The 20,419-nt window shown below is 47.1% G+C and overlaps 1 protein-coding gene across 1 annotated transcript in view; it reads right to left on the bottom strand.

The window, feature by feature from the left end:
• STAB2 (stabilin 2) overlaps positions 1 to 20,419 on the bottom strand; it is a 158,466-nt gene that overhangs the window by 20,164 nt on the left and 117,883 nt on the right. The window contains exons 46-59 of the mRNA XM_019952337.3: positions 19,686 to 19,733; positions 18,761 to 18,844; positions 17,348 to 17,494; positions 16,378 to 16,518; positions 15,254 to 15,313; positions 13,744 to 13,920; positions 12,265 to 12,354; positions 9,724 to 9,870; positions 8,386 to 8,442; positions 7,142 to 7,268; positions 5,427 to 5,576; positions 3,561 to 3,665; positions 2,150 to 2,257; positions 222 to 415 (exon numbers count right to left, since the gene is read on the bottom strand). Coding sequence (XP_019807896.2) covers positions 222 to 415; positions 2,150 to 2,257; positions 3,561 to 3,665; positions 5,427 to 5,576; positions 7,142 to 7,268; positions 8,386 to 8,442; positions 9,724 to 9,870; positions 12,265 to 12,354; positions 13,744 to 13,920; positions 15,254 to 15,313; positions 16,378 to 16,518; positions 17,348 to 17,494; positions 18,761 to 18,844; positions 19,686 to 19,733 — 1,635 coding nt within the window. The remainder of the gene's footprint in view (positions 1 to 221; positions 416 to 2,149; positions 2,258 to 3,560; positions 3,666 to 5,426; positions 5,577 to 7,141; positions 7,269 to 8,385; positions 8,443 to 9,723; positions 9,871 to 12,264; positions 12,355 to 13,743; positions 13,921 to 15,253; positions 15,314 to 16,377; positions 16,519 to 17,347; positions 17,495 to 18,760; positions 18,845 to 19,685; positions 19,734 to 20,419) is intronic.

Raw genomic sequence — 20,419 nt, forward strand, 5'->3', positions numbered from 1 at the left:
AACTAAACAACAGACTTTATGTGGACTTCACCAGCTTTTCCAGTAAGGTCCTTTTTCTGCATAGGGTACCACTTCGTATTTAGCCCGCCGACTTAACAAGAAATAGACTCACGTGGGAAGAAGGCTTAGGAAGAGGCCAATGGTAACCCGAGTGGAGAAGCAAGGCTGAGCGACGCACAAGGGCTCCCCACCCCCAACTTCCCCGGGGAGACGAGACTCACCGGGCCGGTCATCTGGCACGTGGCATGCTCATGACACCCGCCATTGAGGCCGTCCGCACAGGGGTCTATCTCCGTGCAGCTGTGGCCATCTCCCTGGTAGCCCTTCTGACAGCTGCAGGAGACTTTCGTGCCCTTCTGGGAGCACTTGGCGACCTTTGCACACCCCCCGTTGTTCTGTTTGCAGAAATCCACAACTGCAAGAGCAGAGGACAAGGGCTCAATGAACCACGCTCTGTGTAACACAGGCTTCAGATGGAGGTGTGGGTCACCCCAGGACCAGTGGCGCTGGGCGAGACAACGGGCCCCAACATTGCGGTGCCTTCGCTCCCTGTGCCTGGTGGCCTCTGTGCTGCATTTGCCAACACTAGTGTCCTGTGGCGAACACCCTCATAGACCAGGCCTGGTGACATCTGTCTGCCTCTGCTCTTTTTTTTAATCACATACTTTACTTTGGTAGTAGTTTTCTAATGAGTTTGGGTTTTTAGTGTTAGGACATAGACGCGCGCGCCCGCGCGCGCGTGTGTGTGTAGGGTTAGTGCACTAGTGAGCACCTTGTGACATAGACATTGTTACCCCCATTCTGCAGATTAACAAATGGAAACTCAGAGCTTAACTGACCTGACAAAGGCAAACCAGCTACAACGTGGAGGGGCTGGGATTTAAAGCCAGGTTGGTTTGACTCCAAAGCCCGCACTTTCCCCACTGTTTTGTGTGCCCCTTAACCTTTGTTTTCTTGATCCCCCAAATTTCAACCTAATAGTAGATTAGCTCCAGCCTCAGGAGTAGCTGGAAAGCGCTCTGATTTCTCTCGTCTGACTTTTTGGCTAGAGTGGTGGCAGCCACTTGAGACCCTGAGAGCATGAACATGAGGACAAAAGGCCTCGGCCTAAAGCTGGCAGAGCAGAAAGACAGAACCTGGGTCTTTGCTGCCACTGCTGTTGCTGAGCTACTTCTACACTGCCTCGTAGCAGATCACAGAACAACAGGTATAGCAAGATCTCAGTTCTGTAAAGAAAGTATATATCTCTATATGAAGATCTACTCATGAGAGCAGTTAGAAAGTATGCGTGCCCAGGACTAGTAGCTTCCCCCCAGTACCTATTGTCTTCTTTTTCTATAGTAGTAGATTTTCAGCTGGGCTTCATGGTTGTCCAACTGAAGACTACATTTCCCAGGCTGCCCTGTCCTAGGTGTGACAGATGATGAGGTTCCAGCCAATGGGGTGGAAGCAGACAGGATTTTAGCCTCTTCTAGGTGTGTCCTTAAAGGGAGGAGGTTTGCCTCCTCTCTCTCCCTCTCTATCCTGCTGCCTGGGATGTGCTTTGGTAGTGACCATCTTGGGCCAGGCAAGTGAACGATGGCAGAGCAACAAGATAGAAGGAGTCTGGGCCCCCAGGTGACCTTTCAGAGTGAAACCCTATGTTAGCCCTGGATGCCTCCATGCAAACTGCTATAAGAGATAAAAATAAACATTTAAACATCTGCCTTGTTTGTGCCACTGTTCATTTGGGTCTCTGTGTGGCTGAACCTATATTGTAACTACTAGAGACAGAGACATTTCAGTGTTCAAAGTGGTTCTCACCGAGTGGTGAGAGCATGTGTAGGTTTCACTGTTGTTTTTTAAATACTGTAGTATAGTTTCTCAATTTTTTTGAAGTAAGACTGGATTATCTGTAAAGTCACAGAAATACCATAAAACAAAGTGCATCACAGTTGGCAAAGCAGTTTCAAAGTCATGACCTGGGAAGTGGGCAGGTCAGGCATGAGCAAACCCATCGAGGAAAACTGAGTCGCAGAGAGGGTGGGTATTGCCGAAGCAGTCCGAGCAGGAAGCAGAAGGGCTGGGATGGAGCCCAGGCACCCTGACCAAGAGCCGCTCTGCTCCTAGCACCTCGCTGCTATTCCACCCATGCACGGATGGGACCTACCTGTACACGTTATTCCGTCCCCTTCATAATTCAGGTTACACTCACACGTGTTGTTCTCCTTACAGGTGGCATGAGCAGAACAAGGAGGCATGCACACGAGGGGCAGAACTGCAAAGAAAGAGGTCACCATTCATTCCACACCATGATGTGAAGGGTTGGGACCCACCTAAGGCATCTTCCTGAGACCCCATCTGGCCTGCCACTGTGTTTCAAAAGTGGCCCCTTATGGCAGGTGGACGGGGTGATTTGCTAAGGTCCCTCCCAGCCTGGAGATTCTGAGATTCCGGAATCACTGCTTTGTATTATTAAGACATTACTTCTGAAATGTTATCCAGATTAAAATGCAAATATGTTACCATTAGGGGCAACCAGTGAACACTTTATACCTCAAAGTCCGCTAGCAAGGGTGAACTTAGCAGATTAGCTGTTTGGGCCTAAGGGCATGGGGTTCCAGAGGAGATGGTTAAATTGGAGGAGAAATTCCAAGGCCTTCTGTGGGCGCTGCAGAGCCTGGGAGAAGTCTGGGGCTTTGGTGGCTGGAAGGGGCTGCAGTATCAGGAGGCAGCATGAAGCCACGGGAGGAGGACCGGGGAGAGAAGAGGGGGAAGAACTGAAGTTAAGGGGACTGCTGGGCTGCTGGAGCTTCAGGTTGCTGATGTCCACAGGAAGAGCTTGGTCTTGCCCTTCTGCCCCCAGGGAGGATGAAGTGACAGTGCTTTACATTGGAAAATTCAACCTTTGACCGGAACACGAGGCTTGGGCTTCAAGGGAGGCCTCAGAAAACTGACAGCTCAGTGAGGACCAAGGTCATGACAAGGATGACAATGACGGATGGTGATAATGGAAGCTACTGTTTCTGAGTGCCCCACATGCACCGGACACCCCGAAGCCATGACCCCGACCCTCACAACAATCCTCCCCCGAAAGCCGTGCAACAGGCTCTCTTTCTTCGGACGAGCGCATCAAGCCTCGGAGAGGGTGGCTTAGCTGCGGCCGTTCGTCTAATAAGCAGCTGAATCAGGGGTCATATCCTGGACTCCAGGGAACAGCACGTTTTCTGTGAAACCCTTCACCTCTGTGTCTGCACACATCTGGGCCTGGACCACGATCCCGAGGGACCCTTCCTGCCCAATCCCGTATACTTTGCTTGAGGTGGGTCCTTCCGTGATTGACAGGACTGCATGCTGGTTTCGTGGGTTTGAGTTAAATCTTGTCATCTAGTTTCCTTCACGTCACCAGATCTCTGGACCCTGGGGCCACACAGCCAAGTCATCTATTCCTCGTGGAAAAGGGAACCCCTGCTTTGTTGTTTTTTCCCGATGTCGCTAAGACCCCCACCCTCAGTCGGCCGCTCTCGGCAGGGTCCGCTGCAGCACAGGGCTGCCGGCAGGTGGCCGCCCCCAGGACAGACCTGTCTGCGTGTCACAGAAGCGGCCTGTCCACCCCGTTTCACAGACGCACTGCCCAGAGCCCGTGATCCCGTCGTGGCACTGTCCGTGGTCCGAGCAGCCACAGGCTGTAGAGCGAGTTGGAGTGTGATCAGTCGGCAGAGGTCAGGGATTGAAATGCAGTCAACCAAGCCCACCGACCACATGCTGGCTGTGCTGCTGGTTCGGAAGGCACCGTGTTTATCCACGTCCATTCACTCATTCATTTATAGCATTCATTCAGACTTTCAAAAAATAACCAACTCAGGGGCTGTCATGAGGCAGACACTCCCAGGCAATGAGGTTACAGCAGAAAACCCAAGACATAAGGTCCCTGTTCTCAGGGAGCTTACAGTCTAGCGGTACCTGGTTATCGAACACGTAATTATAAATACAGTGATTGTTGTAAACACAGAAGTAGAGGGTATCATGGGGTATGTAACTGAACAGTAGGGGGAGGGAACATCATCTGGGCCTCCTAACAGAGAAATGGACTGAATGGTCAAACCTTCAAGAAGTATACCAATCCTTCTGCTTCTTACCACCTCCAGCAGCACCACTCTAGCCCACGGCATCACCGGCTCTCACCCAGAACGTGGCATTAGCCTTCCCAAAGCTGGCCCTGCTTCTGCTCGTGCGCTCCCATGGTGCACTCTCCACGGGGCAGCTGGGGTGGTCCTTTCCAATCTGCTCAGGACAACCCCCCCGCCCCCCATTCACAATCCTTTACTGGCCGCCATCACACTTAGATTAGACGCTGAAGACCTGTCTCTGGGCAAGAAGCTCCTATGTTATCTGGCCCCTGGCGACCTTCAGATTCCTTCTTCTCCCTTTCTCCCTCTTCTTTGCCCACCCTGCTCAGCCACCTTGGCCGCTCTGCTGTTCCTTGCAAGCCAAGCCCATGCCTGCCTCAGGGCCTTTGCACTTGCTTGTCTCTCTTCCAGGAAAGCCATTCCTCTAGCCTGCACTGTCCATCAGAGCAGCCGCTCATCACACGTGGCTATCTAAATGTAAACTAATTAAAAAAACCAAAACTCAGTTCCTTAGTCACAGGTTTTGAGTACTCAACATCCACTTGTGGCTAGCGGCTACCATTCCTCGTGGCGGAGTCACAGAGCATTTCCATCATCACTGAAATTTGACCGGACAGAGCTGCTATTGACAGTCCCACTCCTGGCCCCCTCACCTCTGTTAGGTCTCAAATATTTCATGAGATGTCTTCTGGACCAGTGCCTCCTTTCTATCTCGATTCCCTTCATCTGCTTCATCTTCTTTATGCCTTTCTATCTATTTTTGTTTCTGTCATCTTTGTTTCCTCCCTTTGAATGTACACTCCTTGAAAGCTGGGATTTTGAAAGCTAAGTTCTATAACTTAGAACCATTCCTGGCTTTTGATCAAGTCACTAAGCCTCTTTGTGCCTCAGCTTCTTCATCTGCTAAGTGGGGATGATAAAGAGTACCCACCTCAGAGGCTTGTTGTGAGGATTAGATGGTACAGCATACCTGCCTGGCACATAGCAGGCACTCCACACACATTAGCTGTCAACATTAGTAAGGACTCAGCATATATGTGATAGTTGAATGACTGAATGAGTGTTGGTCGGCCACAGCTTGCCTTGGTGGCTGCAGGGGATGTGAGTTTCACTTCTAGAGGGGAGGCCCTTTCAGTGGATGGAAACTGGGAATATATCCAAGGAGGAAAAAAGCATGTGAGGGCAGGCAGATGGGAGGTGGGTGGCCGGGAAAGAGAGGAAGAAGGATGCTTCCAGCTCAGGTGGATGGTGTGCATTGGGGCAGGGAGCACAGAGCCGAACGACAGGCAGGAGCTCAGGGGAGTGGGTGCCACATACGCTGACAGTCAGGCCCGAATCTCCCTGGCCAGCACAGCTCACACGCTGTCCCGTTGAAGCCGGTGTTGCATTTACACTGTCCCGCGGGTGAGTACTGATCGAGGCAGACACCCCGGTTGTTACATGGGGTATCTGGTCCTCCAGGGCAGGCTGGAAGAGATGAAACAGCAGTGACTCAACAGCCTCCCCAGACCCAGAGCAGCTCAGCGCCTCTGTGAACATGCTGCTAAACCGTCCTCAGCTGTGGGTTCTGTCCTCTGTGGCCCCGGGGACATATCCACAGAGTGTCACCGGATGTTTAGAGCAACCCACTGGCCTATGGCTTAACTATATCTGATAGGGGGGCTTCCCTGGTGGCGCAGTGGTTGAGAGTCCACCTGTTGATGCAGGGGACGCGGGTCCGTGCCCCGGTCCGGGAAGATCCCACATGCCGCGGAGCGGCTGGGCCCGTGAGCCATGGCCGCTGAGCCTGCGCGTCCGGAGCCTGTGCTCCGTGACGGGAGAGGCCACAACAGTGAGAGGCCCACGTACCGCAAAAAAAAAAAAAAAAAAAAAAAAAAATCTATCTATCTATCTATCTGATAGGACTGGCAGAGCAATATACTGAACTGTGCACTGTATTTGGGGGTCAGTAGACCTGGATTTGTGTTGATCTGGCCTGAATAATGAACTTGCTCTGAGCTTCGGTTCTCTTAGCTCTAGAGGAGGAGGGGGAGGGTGATGACAGAGTACCCACTCTGAGGATCAGATGAGACACTGTAACCAAGAGCGTTTGAAAATATAAAGCGCTGAACACATATAAGGGATGACACTGACTTTTATCAGTGGTCTGTGCTTTAGTGATGGACAGTGGAGTGGAGGCTGAGTGATTGCGTGGACTCCCAGCCCAGAATTTTCTCAACTGGACCATGATGAATGGAGTATGCGTGGTACTTAAAACCATGGCTTCTGGAGACACACTGTGGGACCTTAAGCGTGCTTCTTATCCAGTCTGTGCCTTGATTTCGTCATCTGTATAATGGGGATGACAAGGGAACCTACTGCTTAGGGGTTGCTGCGAGGTTCAGATGTTCCCATATATGGGAAGTAGCACTCAATACATGCGCCCACTTAAATCAATGCATGGTGGATGGGAAGTTCTATGGCATTTGTTATGCTTTTGCTGCTGCGTTATTGGCTAGAAGCCGTATCTAGACAAAGGGGTTTCAGGAGCCCTTTCCTGAAAGGGTGAGGTGAGGGAGGGAGGGCGATGTTAAACATAACAGGGGAGATTTCAGGAAATAATGGCCCATTCATATCACATTGGTATAGCAACCTGCCAAGGTAGATGTCTTTAGACGCGTTTAAACTAGCATGCTTGTCAGTATCATAGACTGGTGTCAGAAGTGAAATATGGTGTTTCTAACCCCATGGGAAATGTCTTATGCTATAACATCAAGCAGAAAAGCATGACACGATTTACAATCTATGCACAGTAGAATCTCAACTCTGTAAAAACCAAATATGACAAGAAAAAAAAAAGGAGAAGGAAAGCTGCACAGCTCGTCAGAATAATTGCTTTTGGATCTTTTCTTAGCAGAATCATTAAGAGTGATATACTCCCCTGCTCCCCGTGCCCCACCCCCCCGCCCCAGTCCCCCATACAGTACTTTCAAATGCTCCACAGTGATTGTACAATCATTTCAGAATTGCGAGGCAGTAAGAGGCTCCCTTACCCTGACAGTCTGGCCAGAAGTAGCCCTTGCAGCACTTGGGGAGCTGTATCACCAGGGTGCACTGCTGCTTGCAGCCTTCCAGGTTCCTCCTGAAGGGCAAGTCGTACAGACACTTCCGCTTCTCACCCTAAAGGAAGAGATTGAACCATCCCTCCACCTTCCATCCCCTTGGGCTCTAGTCCGCCCCCAGTGGGGGAACCTGGGTACTGCCCAAGTAGAAAATGGGACTCAACGGTCATGAGCCCTGTACAGGGAATTCTCTTCTTAGGGGTGTAGCGAGACAGATGAATGGGGGAGGGGGCAGAGGTGGAGTCCACAGAAAGAAGATTTCTCCCCATCTTAACCCTTAGAGCTGTTTGCAAAAGGTGTGGTTGCCTGAGAAGGGAGTGGGAAAGAGGTGGTTTTCTATCAGGAGAGGGGTCTGTGGCCTGGCCCCAGGAACATCAGTAGAGAGGGTATGGGGTTACAGTTCATTTTGTAGGGGTGTTTCTGTGAGAGGGGTTACTGGTCGAGTAGAAAGAGCTTGGCTTTGGAGTAAGTACTAAAACTAATACTTAATGAGCACTTGCTATGTGCCAGGCTCTGTACCCACATTTAAAAACTTACTTTTCCTAATAATCACACACAGAACTGTTATTAGCTCCATTTTGCAGAGGCAAAAACATATAAAATGACTTGCCAAAGATTACCCACAAGAATTTGACCCCATAACTGTGAACCCCAAATTTCATTGGCTTAACCATTACTCTTACATTGCATGCTGGGCTCTAATCCTAGCTTTGCTCCTTACTAGCTGTGTGGCCTCGGGCTGATTGCTTATCCTCTCTGAGGCTCATCTGTTGTAAGTGGAGGTAATATATTTTTCTATAGGTATTATAATGGGGAATAGGGATAATGTCAAAATAAAGGGGCCAGCACAGAGCCGGGGACATGAATAGCAACCAACAAAATACAACTATTATTTTTATAATTATCTTTGCAACCCCTTCTAGGTCTGTAATCCCATGACTCTCCTAGACAGTTCTTAAAAGATGGATAGTGGGTTGACAGGCTGCCTGGGCTAAGAATGTTCATCTCTAATCCCACTGGCCTGATTGTTGAAAGAAAGACATAAAGTAATTACACACAGTTATAACACACTTGCAGATGCACACGCATGCACACTCATAGCTACCAGGAGACTGGGGTCTGATAGAGAAACAAACCTATCACTCTCCAAATGTTATCACTGTGTTCATAGTTACCTTTGGTTTAGTCCACCTGGGGCAGCTGGGAGTATGAACACAGCTCCCACAGTTCCCCTAGTACGCAAGAAAAGAAACACTTAAAAATCCAGAATATTGGGAAACACAAGGAATGCCCCAGGTTAATGCCTTGATTATGTGACTAAGAACTTAATTAATCTTAAGATTCTGGCTATGATCAAGAATATAAAAGCAAACACTCTGTAACTTTGCCATAGAGAATTCTGAAGGTATGTCATGGACCTCAATTCCTTAGTCTAGTTCTTTGAGGTAAAAATTCCCTGTTAGATGGCGGTGGACCAGGGCGGGGTCACACAGGCACACGGTATAGCAGCAGTGGGAAATGTGGATGCAGGTGTCAGTTCCATTATAAATCAGCTGTAATTTTTCTAGCTAATCACATTCTTTGATGCTTAGTCTTCTGATCTATAAAACAGGGATAATAATTCTTGTTGCTATTTGATTTTCAGGGGATTGATGGGTGAGGAAAAACGATTAACTGAAAAAACTGTCTGTATATATTTTGAAAGTGAAGAAATTAACTGGTTTTTCATCTCCTACTCTGGCTGACTGTTATCCTGGTAATTTGGGATATTTATTGAATGCCTACAAGTTGCCCGGTACAGAAATCAACTGGTGACAGACTTTGCCATGTGAGTCACTTCACCTCTTTGACACTCAATTTACAAGTTTGCATAATAGAGTAGATGATAACTGCTTCTACTATTGGATAGAGGTAAGATGAGCACTGAGCCAAACAGTAGGCTCAACGGTCAATAAATGGCACTGGGTGGATGAATGTGTGTGAGATGTACACACGCCTCATACAGTGCAGGACCCGGGACGGAAGTTCAGCCAGTGTTAATGAATGAGCGAATGAATGGAGGGATGGTGGCATGTATTAGATCGAACCGTATGAAACTGCCACTTTTGTCGTCATACCCTGTCAGGTACGACACTTCTCATGGTTTGTTCTGGCAGAGGCTCAAAAAGTGCTTGTAGAATGGTTAAGGGAATGACTGAATGGGTGGGTGGGCTTGAAAATGGCTGGTAGAACAGTGGCACACAGTTGGTTCCCAACAACTGTTTCCTTAATGGCAGGGGGATGGATGGATGGGTGTGTGGGTGGATAAATGAGCACGGGCCAGGCTTGTACGGGACTAAGTAGACGTTGTTGATTCTGAATCTGAAGAGCACCGTCATGTGGCGCTCTGATCCCTTGGGTCCTGTGTTCACTGGGTACCAGCCCTCTGTGGCTTCACAGCAGGGTCCCACAACCCATGAGGGCTGTTCCTTGGCCCAAGGTTCCCTTACTACAGTAGTGCTTTTAGGACTGACCGAGACATCGAACGTGGTAAAAGTGTCACAGTGGCCCCCCAGGGTGGGGTCGATCAGTAGACAGTCAATGCCGTAGGCCACGCCCAGGTCAAATAAGAGCTCCCGCTGCACAATTCTGCACATTTGGCCGTTCAGGAAGAGCTCGCCCTGTGACAGAGGGAGAGAGAGCAGGGGAACAGTCAACAATCCTCAGACTTCTCCTCTTCCCAGGCCATGGAATGTGGCCAGCACCTGCTAGAGTCACAAAGAACCGATACGTATTGACGGCCAACATCTTTATCTCAGATACGCAGTATGTATTACATCCGAGTACTGTCCTTCATGCTTTACCTGTGCAAATTCTTTCAATCCTGACAACATCCCGAGGATGTGGCTACTCTTGCTGGTATCCCCATTCACGGATGAAGAAACTGAGGCAGGGAGTGGTTAGATAACTCGCGAAGGTGACGCAGTCGGTAAGTGGTGGTGCAGGCATTCACGCCCAGGCCGGCAGCCTCAGCCCACACTCCTGGCCACTCGGCAACACTGCCTCTACCAAAGTAGAAACGCCGGCAGTGGGGGTAACAGGGTGGGGTAGGGATGGCCTGGCCGTGGCCCAGGATAAACCTGGTTGACATGGCCACTTCGCGTGCAGTTACCCAGTTTTCATATTTAGTGCCAGCACCTAGCAGAGCTACCGGTACAACTTCCTTTCCACAATATACACTGACGGGCTTTACCCTTTTAATGATAACAACTTTTTCACGTATACTAGGCATTGTCTAAACTGTGCTCTAGATACATGATTTTGTTTAATGCTTGCAACAGTCCTCAGGCTTTCTTTCCTAAGGTCCACCCAGCTAGTAAATTGATGGATATATTTCCCTCCCAGGAAGCAAATGCTTTTAGAAAGTTCCACGAAAAGAAAAAGATAAATCTCTCTCTAGTGTTTGATGGGTTGTACACTGTGTAACTCAGTGGAAAGGACACTGGAAAACTGCAGTTGAGTCCCCCCACTTCTACTTATACATTGTGTGAACAAGTCCCTGAACTTTCCTGAGGTTTAATTGTTTTTACCAGATAAATAGGATTAATGATTCCATTGCATAGAGTTGTTATAAAGTTCCAACTAAATAGTACTCTGGGGACTTCCCTGGTGGTCCAGTGGTAAAGAATCCGCCTTCCAATGCAGGGGACGCAGATTCCATCCCTGGTCAGGGAACTAAGATTCCACATGCCGTGGAGCAACTAAGCCCGTGTGCCACAACTACTGAGCTCGCTTGCCTCAACTAGAGAGCCTGCGTGCTGCAAACTACAGAGCCCATGCGCTCTGGAAGCCACACACCACAACTAGAGAAGAGAAAACCCGCACGCCACAACTAGAGAGAAGCCCGCGTACCAAAACGAAGAGCCCGCGTGCCGCAACGAAAGATCCCGTGTGCTGCAACTAAGACCTGATGCAGCCAAAAATCTAAATAAATAAAAAATAAAAAAAAATAGTACTCTGAGTACAAAGTGCCTGAAAGTTCTATTAGCACTCAGGATGAGCAGTGAACATTCTTCTTCTTTGATAAATGTCCAGTTTGGTCTAAGGAGACAGTATAGTTGATCTCAAGAGAGTACGTACATTAGGATAACTTTCCAGAAGTTGGGATGTAAAGATGCTAACACTCTTCACATTCGGTAACAAATTCAATGCAATTCCAATCCAATCACCAAAGGGATTCTGGCTTGTCAGAAGATGTAAACAGAATGTTATCTGGGACTTCTCAGAAGGCTCCTTGAAGGTAATCAACTCAGCTTGGAGTTGCATCCCTTTTGCCCTTTCTCCTTTCTACTGCCTGGAAAGTGGACATGATGGCTGGAGCTCCAACAGTTATGTTGGACCTTGAGGTGACTGTGAGGCTGGAAACATGTGCTGCAGAGCAGGAAGACAGAAGGAGCTCCCCCAGTGAGCTATCATACTAGCTCTGGATTGGCTACTTCCAGATTTTTTTTTTATAAGAGAGAGAAACCCTTACATATTTAAGCCACTGCCATTTTGCATTAAATAAAAGATAGAGGATGCTACTATTATCCCATCAGACCCATTCATCACATGGAATTACAGGAAGGTAATATTGTTAAGGAGCTAGCCAAGGAAGGTGAAAATTGCAAATTTTCTCTTTGTTGGCCTATCTAGGTAGATGTAACCCAGAGCTGGCTCTGACATGCTCTGAGAGGGCTGGAGGGGAAGCTGCAGTAGGGCTGGGAAGGAAGGAAAAGGAATGACGGTGTACTTTCTTGCTTCAGAGAAGCGTCTCACACTGGAAAATAAATCTTCCCCCCAAATCAACCAAAAGCTGCTCTCTGCAAGTGTAAAGGGAGGCTCCCTGACACCTGGTGAGGGCTTGGGCTGGCCAGGACTTATCAGGTTTTTCATATCCACTTACTCAGGGGAGATAGCCCTGAAGGCAGTGAGAGAAAAGAGCTTGCTGTCAACGCGGGAAAAAATGAAGAACTCCTGGAAGGGGCAGTGGTTGGAGAATGCACTCCCAACTTCCACTGGGTGACGATACTCACGATGTCACTGCCAGCTCCGCACTTCACACTCAGCTCGGAACCTTGCAGGGTCTTCCAGGTAGCAGACCTGGGGAGATCCACTGCCAAAACCTGTAGGAGTGATGATGCCACATTAACACCCCAAATCTGGGCTGAAGAATGGCCCCAAGGAGCTTCGCCAACAAACTGAATTCAGACACAATTTTTCTAAGAGTTCTAATAATGCCAGCTTTAAAATGACAGTAGATATCATCAAAAGCAAGAATAAGTGTGGGCTCTCTAGGAAGTTGGACATTTTTTCTGTGGGGAAAGTCTCCTCCAGCTGGTTTCAATCAGCCTTCCATCCCCATCTATGCTCGGGAGTCCATGGAAGATGCCGCGTTGGTGTATGAAGCCCGTGGCAGGATCGGAGTTAGGGAGATGGCATAGGGCGCTGTGATGGGTTGAATTGTGTCCCCTCAAAAGTTTTATTGAAGTCTTGGTCCCCATTACCTCAAAATGTGACCTTGCTTGGAAATAAGATCATTGCAGATGTAATTAGTTGAGATGAGGTCATACCAGAGTAGAGTGGACCCTTAATCCAATATGACTGGTGCCTTTTTAAGAAGAGAGGAGAGTGCTATGTGAAGACACAGAAACACACAGGGAGAAGATAGAGAGCCATGTGGCAACAGGGCCAGAGACTGGAGGGACGCACTACAAGGCAGCGTTGCCAAGGACGTCTGGCAACCACCAGAAGCTAAGAGAGAGGCAGGGAGCAGACCCTCCCCCAGAGCTTTCAGCAGGAACAGCCTTGTCAACACCGTGATTTCAGACCTCTGGCCTCCAGAGCTCTGAGGGAATACATTTCTGTTGTTTCAAGCCACCCAGTGTGTGGTAATTGGTTATGGCAGCCCTAGGAAACTACTACAGGTCCTACGAATTCACAAGAGGGAGGGCATTTGGCCTTCTTCGATTAGGTGTCTCATTCCTGGAGGGAAACAGAGTCCCGGCTGAGGACCCAAAGAGACAGGGTTTTAGCAAGAGCTGCCATGTTCCCACAAGATCCTGCTTCCCTGATCACAGAGGATTGGCTCAGGAGCCAGCAGCTGGCCACAGCTGGATGAATCAGACCTTTGCCTAGAAACTCTGGAATTGGGACAGATAGAGTCATTCTGGGAGAAACTTGGGGACTGTTGTCAACGGCCACTTTGCCATGTGAACTAGGGCAGGGAGGAAGCTGGTCTGCAGTACAAGAGGGGAGGGATGCTCTTGGGTGTTGGTTAAAGTTGGGACAAAAACAGTGGCCAGTGGGAGAAACAGAACGAGATGTGCTACACTGCAGGGGTCAATTCACCACAGGCAGTCAGAGGAGGACACAGTGGGGCAGGGGATGCTCAGGCCACCTTCGCACCGTGGGGTGGGGTGGGGGGGGGGTGGGCGGGAGATGCACGGACAATTCCTGGATTTGATCACCCCAGGGGGACCCCTGCAACTCCCGTCTGTGTGAAAACAAAATACCTTGGAATCTCGGATCACGTGGAACTTCAAATATTCCTTCAACTTGTCCTTGTTGTCTTGGTTGAACAGGAAATCCTGTTGTTCAGGGGGCAGGGCTTGGAGGGCTTGGTCGCTGGGCCAGAAGAGAGTGACCGGGGTGTGGATAGGGTCAGTGATGACACTCAGCAAGCCCGAGTCCTGAAACGCAGGGAGCTGGTCACATGCGCAGCAGAGCCCAGCCAAGAGGCACAGGCTCTCCTTGAGGACCAGAGCCAGCCAGCCCGGGGTCCCCTCCGTGCCTGCCCTGGGGCTTCTGGGGACTCTGGCTGGTCCCTAAAACTAGGGGCCCATCAGACTCCAGTCATCCTGACCTTCCTTTTCTTAGAAAGTAAAACAGAAAGTCAAATTCTGGGCTTTTGTTAATAGGGAAACACTTTAGCAAGTATCTCTCCTTCTCTCTTTTTTTGCCACTACTCTCGTCCAAATATTTTAATTTCTGGAAGACCCACTTGGCACTTTTCTCATGTTTCATTAAAAAAAAGTGAAACCTATGCAATATTGAGATACTCCTGTATATTTAGAAGACTTCTAGATCACACAGAGTCAAAAAAAGAACTTGCCAGATGAATGGGTAAGAATCATTTTGAGAACCTTCTCTAGCAGGGGTGCAGCATACATTTGTTTTCTTATAATTTTCCCAACAACACTATGAAGTAGTCTTTATTATTCCCTTTCTTTGAGCCCCCGAGAAGCTTGCTACCTTGCAATAAAAGCCTGTGTTCAAGCAGACCTGATGTCCAGGTATGGGGGGTAGTATAAGGTTTAGGGGCTGGGTGGGTGGGCAAAGATACTGGTCTGTAACACCCCTGGAGAGTCTCATTAAGAACACCTTCAAATCTCCATTTCTAAAAAGCTCCCCCAGAGAACCCGAGCCCCAGGCCATTTTGGAAATCACTGGTCTACACCAGGTTTGTTGACTGTGCCGTGGGAGCCCCAGGGTTCTTAGAGCCCTCTTGGGACTGCTGGGGTTAGGTGGCAGAGAGGGGTCTTGGAGAACCCCGCTCCTTCCTGATTCTCCTCCGAAATCTTTGAACAAGAAGTTTCTCTACTCAATTCGTGGGAGTCACCTCTGAAGTCAGAAAAATGTGGTTTGAAATGTCATTTCTGCCCGTCTCATCAGCACAGACTTCCCATCTCTGTGTCTCAGTTTCCCCATCTTGGTAACAGGGGTGATAATTCCAGATGTGAAGCACCTATTTCAGGAAGGGGCACATCCTAATTCCTTTCCCTTGCTCTAGCCTCAAATACCTCAATTTCTAACTCAGCCAGGGAACAAACCCTACAACATTTGGGGAATGGAGTGGCAGAGAATGACTTTGTTCTTCAGAAAAGTAGGACTTTCCCAAAGATCCCACAACAGCTGGCTAGTGCCGCAGACAAAAACCACACAACAAACAAAAAAACCCTCCAAACACCAAGCCTCTTTAGGTAGGTTACATCCCCTGAGGTAACTTTCCTGCTAGGTTTTTACCTGTATCAAGTTGCTAAATTTGATGTAGCCATGGTTTATTGCCACTGTTGTAAGATTTTGCTGCAAAGATAATAAGAATGGGAATGAAACTTTTCTGCCTACAGTTCACAAAGCACTTTAACAAAAGCTCAACTGAATAAAACGAGGGGAAGATAGTGTGGCAGGTACTGTAGGTTGGCTCGTCAGCACCCACCCCAGCTCCACTGTACCCATGCCTTCCTGCTTTACAGAGGCTGGATGGCCAAACACTGCATTTTCCCAGACTGCCTTGCAGCTAGAGTCCCATATGTGATATGGGATACCCCAGGCGGAGGTGCTTGTGCAAGACTTAGAGGTGAAAAGAAACAACATGAGGTGGTGGTGGCTGCTAGCAGGAATATCAGATCTTCTGACGAGCACAGGGTGGAGGCATCTGGTATCCGGACTCTCATGTCCTAGTGATGAGGCTGGAGACAGGTGGCATGGGCATAGCTGGTATAGGACAGCCCTATGATGAAGTCAGGTGTCCTCCCTTTGTAGGTGTCCCTGGGCTGCTTTGTTCCCAGCTGTGTAGCATCTGAATTAGGCTCTTTGGTTTTCTAAGAGATTTGGTGATATACTTAATATCTTTAGAAACTCTTCTTTATTTAAGTGAGATATAGTGGGTTCTGCTGTCTGCAATGAAGAACCCAATACTAATAAATAACAAAAAAGTTGAAATTGTCTTTTCTGTCAATTGAGAAGACATTTTACTCCTGGTTCAGTTTTAGTGGTATCTGTCTATCTACCTACCTATCACCTATCTATCTATCTATCATCTATCAATCACCTGTCATCTGTCTCTCTCACACATCATCATCATCAACCATCTATGTAATTTCTCCATCTTCCAAATCTACACAAGACCACCTGCCCTTGTGGACACTAAAGAAAAACTTATAAAATCCATTCACTTATTTAAAATAGCCTTTTGCCTATTTACTTCTTACTAAGAATGGTATTTATGAGGTTTTTAATAGTAGCTTGAGATTGAAGCAGCGAAATTAAAACGTCTTGAAACAATGCCTCAGAATCAGAACTGAGGTAATAAATGATGAGTATTGTGAGTCATTCCACGCTGAGAGCCTGACAATGAGTTCACCCACCAGAATCCTTCCAGAGGCATCTTTAGGGGTGACAAGCAAGTTTTGGGGAGATAGCAACTTGTCTATGATGTGGATGATTCCGTTGGTACTGATGATATCACTGGATATGATCTTAGCTTTATTATTTATCAACACTGTGTCCTGAAATCAATCAAAAAAGAAAAAAAAAAGGAAATGAGCACGAGGAGAAACAGACACAAAATCACTTTTTTCAAAACGCTTCACGAACATGTTGCATCATCGTGAAAGTGAATACTTGCGTAGAGCCGTGGGAAAAATCTGAAGATACAAATTACTTGAGCACATTTTTTATTATGATTATATTAAAACAAACTGAGACAAGAATGTAATTTTCACCTGGAGAAGTTAATAGCAAATAACCAAAACAGTCACTTCACTGTGATTCTCAGATATGAAATAAAAAGCAGATCAAAATTGGCTTCTCTTTCACATGTGTTCTCTACACCACCAGCCCCCCTGCTGACCCCACTACACACTTTTTTCCCTTTGTAATGGATTCCACAGCCACCATTCCTTTCTCTTTGTGGGAGGGAAGGGATCAGCAGGGTCAAATGCTTTGAACAAAAGCTTTCATCCCTCTCCAGCTTCTGACCAGTGCTACCAAAGGCAGATCTCTTGACCACCTGAGGCTGCCTTGCCTCTGAGTTTCAATTCCAGCTCTTGCTGTGTGACCTTGGAAAAGTTGCTTAACCTCTCTAAGCTCAGTTTCCTAATATGTAAATTGGGGAAAATAGTAGTGTTTTCATGATGGGAAATCCCCTACATGATGGGATTATTTTGAGGATTAAATCAGTTAGTACACATAAGATACTTAGGGTAGTACCTGACATATAGCAATCACTCCACATGCGTTAGTTGTTATTGTTATTATTCCTCTTACTACCCTAAGGAAGAAGGAAGAGAGAGGGCCCAAGGAAAATGGGCACCTTCCAGAGGTGGCCTCTCTTACCTGAGAGACGGAGATGACAATTGACTCCCCTTGGAGGGAAGTAGCATTGGGGGTCAATTTCAGGTTTTCCAGAAGCAGCTGGTGGCAGGCGATCACATGATACCGAAGAACCTGGGGCATCAGGCCCTGTTTGTCCCAGTCCTTAATCTGCCGTAGATCAGAGGGTTCCAGCCAGAGTCAGAAGCCTTCTGCTCCAACTTTCCCTTTTGCTGTCCTCTCCTCCAGACTCTCCCCCATACCTCTGTCCCCACCCAGACCCCGGGAAGTCGGCAGTCGGGGTTGGCTTGTAGTCAGGGTTACGGTAGAGATTATTCAGGCAAGAGGGAGAAGGCAGCCCTAGTTCCTTTCCTGCTTCCATTGTAGAATCTCAGAGTAAAAGGGAACTTGGAGTTCCTCTGGTCCAGCATTTCACAGCACATGTGCCAAGGACCCCAAGTCCTGTGAGATGCTACTTGAAAAACAAGGGCTCTTGTGAAAAAATGCCGGGTAATACCACATAGTACAGCTCCCTGTTGCGGAGATGCCTGGGCCAGATTTACACCGTTAGGATGGAGAAGCCCACCATGCTTCGTCATTCGTAAATCAAACGACAAACAATATTAACCATAAAGTCAGGGTGATAATAAAGCCCACGAGGTTATCATCGTTTCATGATAACTCTTTGGTGCTTAAAAAAAATCAAATGTCAAATTTTTTTCAAAAACTATTTCTGTGTCCCTGCTTCACTGGTGTCCAAAATGTATGCATACAGAAGCAGTGTGGTCGGGAATGCAGGTTCTAGAGTCATGTCTGAGTCCTTGCTCCACATTTTGCTAGTCGTGTGACCTGGGGAAAGTTACTTCTCTCAATGTCCTCAACTGTTAAACGGGGATGATAATAGCATTCAGCTTACTGTGTTGTCATGAAGACTCATGAGTTAATCTATGCCAGGTACTAGAAACAGTGTCTGGCACAATCAATAAATGTTTGCTACATTATTATATATTAATAGGTAATCCAGCATGAAGAGTCCAAGTGAATGTTAAACAGTAAAGGCTCTGATAAGTCCTGCAAGAAAAGAACCTATTTATATACCATTAATATAGCATTTCTTTTCATTCCTTTTTTTTTTTTCGGGGGTGGTGGTGGTCGCTGGGAGCTTTGAATTATTAAGAATTGTTGGTCTTTTCTAACCTCCTACCCTATTCAGGAATGTCCTTTAGAAAGTCTCTGGCCAGTGGTTACCCCAAATCCACTTGAATGCTTCCCCTGAGAGGGGTCCTTACACTGAGAGGCAGCCCCTTCCATTACTGGTCAGCTCCAGCCGATCCTAGATCTACTGTCCAGAAATGTCTTCAGTGTTGTCTCCAGGGTAATGCCCAGAGACTGTTCCAATCTCAAACCTCTTTCACCTGTCTCTAGCTTCATGCTTACCTGGGGTTCCTCATCAAAGGCTGCAGATAAAGGTGCCAGAACAGTGAAGGGGCCAGGACCAACCAGGTCTCGTACAGAATGCTCCTGTAGGAAGGAAGGTGGGGGCCACGTGCCATGTACTTAACATAAGTACAGGCAGGGGCTCAAACAACTAGCAGAGAGTACATGATGGCAGAGGGGAGAGAAAACTGGATAGGGAGACCAGTGTTTTATTTAGTCTTAGATTCAGAGTCATTCAGATTCTTAGACGTTGAAATAATGTTTATTTTTATCTGGGTATAAAAATAACATATGCTGACTGTATTAAAGATTTGAAAATACAGTATAAAGAAGAAAATAACTACCCATAATCCCACCATCTAGAAGGATCTCTGTTATTTCCAGATAATTTTTTCCAGTGTCTTTTCCACATACTAAATGTTTTCTGTTTGGGATAACAATACAAATGTAAGCAGTAAGATGACTTACTGTTCTAACTGTCTTCTTGCCAATGCTAAGATCCTACGGTTACTTATATTTTCTTCTAGGTTTTATGATTTTACTCTTCTAGATTTTTATTCTTTATTCTTCAATATATCTGGAATGTATTCTGATGTAAGAGGTGCAGAAAGATCTAACTTAATACTCTCACCGGGAGAATTAGCCAATTGCCCCAGTAATGCTTCTTCTCTCCACAGGTATGATGGCAGTTTTTTTTTATAAACTACATTCTCACGTGTGCAGTGGGCTAGTGCAACATTTATTCCACTCTTTTATGCTGCCCACCTGGGGCCTGAGAAGTTCACAAATGACCAACACAGAGCCTATTCCAGAAATGCAGTTTCCCAGATTTATTCTAGTCTCACCTACTCTGGAGGTTACAGATTTATCCCATATCTGGCTTGAGACCCAACTCTTCCAGTTAGACAGACACACACATTCTTACCAGCAACTGGAAGTAATACTGGGATGTTTTGGGGTTCTTGGGAAGCTCCTGGAAACAAAGACAAGGAAGGTTCACTTAACATCTGTGAATTACATACCAGAATGTCATTGGAGGACAAATTCTGTAAGATTGAGAGTATCTACCATCATTTCAACTGGAAATCTGCCTCATCTATAGGCTCACAGTTGATGTTCAGAACGACTCATTTTTAAAAGTTTAATATTAAAAAACTCAGTTATAGGTTTATGGCAGATTTAGTTTCTTTATCAACAAGAATATTTGATCAGCCAGAATGCTCTAGTCCCTCTTTAAACCAAATAACAGGATGTTCACGTTGTAATAGGTAGAACTTTACAAGTATCCCAAGGCTTCACCCTCTCCGCCCGAGGGTGTTCACACACACACTCCAACAACAATTCACATCACGGCGATGCCTCTGAGGTACCGTGTGCTCTGTGCCCACTACACACGTTATCTCATTGAAATCTTATAACAACCTGCTGGGGCTGGTGCCATTGTTATCTTCTTTTACACGTTAGAAAACGGATACACAAAGAGGTGATATAATCTGCCCAAAGCCACATTATTGACCGGCAGAGCTGAATTCAAACCCAGGTGTTTCTGACTCTAGACCTGTTGATCTGAATCACTGAATTCCCACTGCGAGAGAAAATTTCTTTTCATTGTCCATTTATATGAAAATAGTCTTTTGTATTTTATAGTTTTGTTTTTTT

This window comes from Tursiops truncatus, chromosome 11 (assembly GCF_011762595.2).
Source record: "Tursiops truncatus isolate mTurTru1 chromosome 11, mTurTru1.mat.Y, whole genome shotgun sequence".
In the NCBI taxonomy this organism is placed as follows: Eukaryota; Metazoa; Chordata; class Mammalia; order Artiodactyla; family Delphinidae; genus Tursiops; species Tursiops truncatus.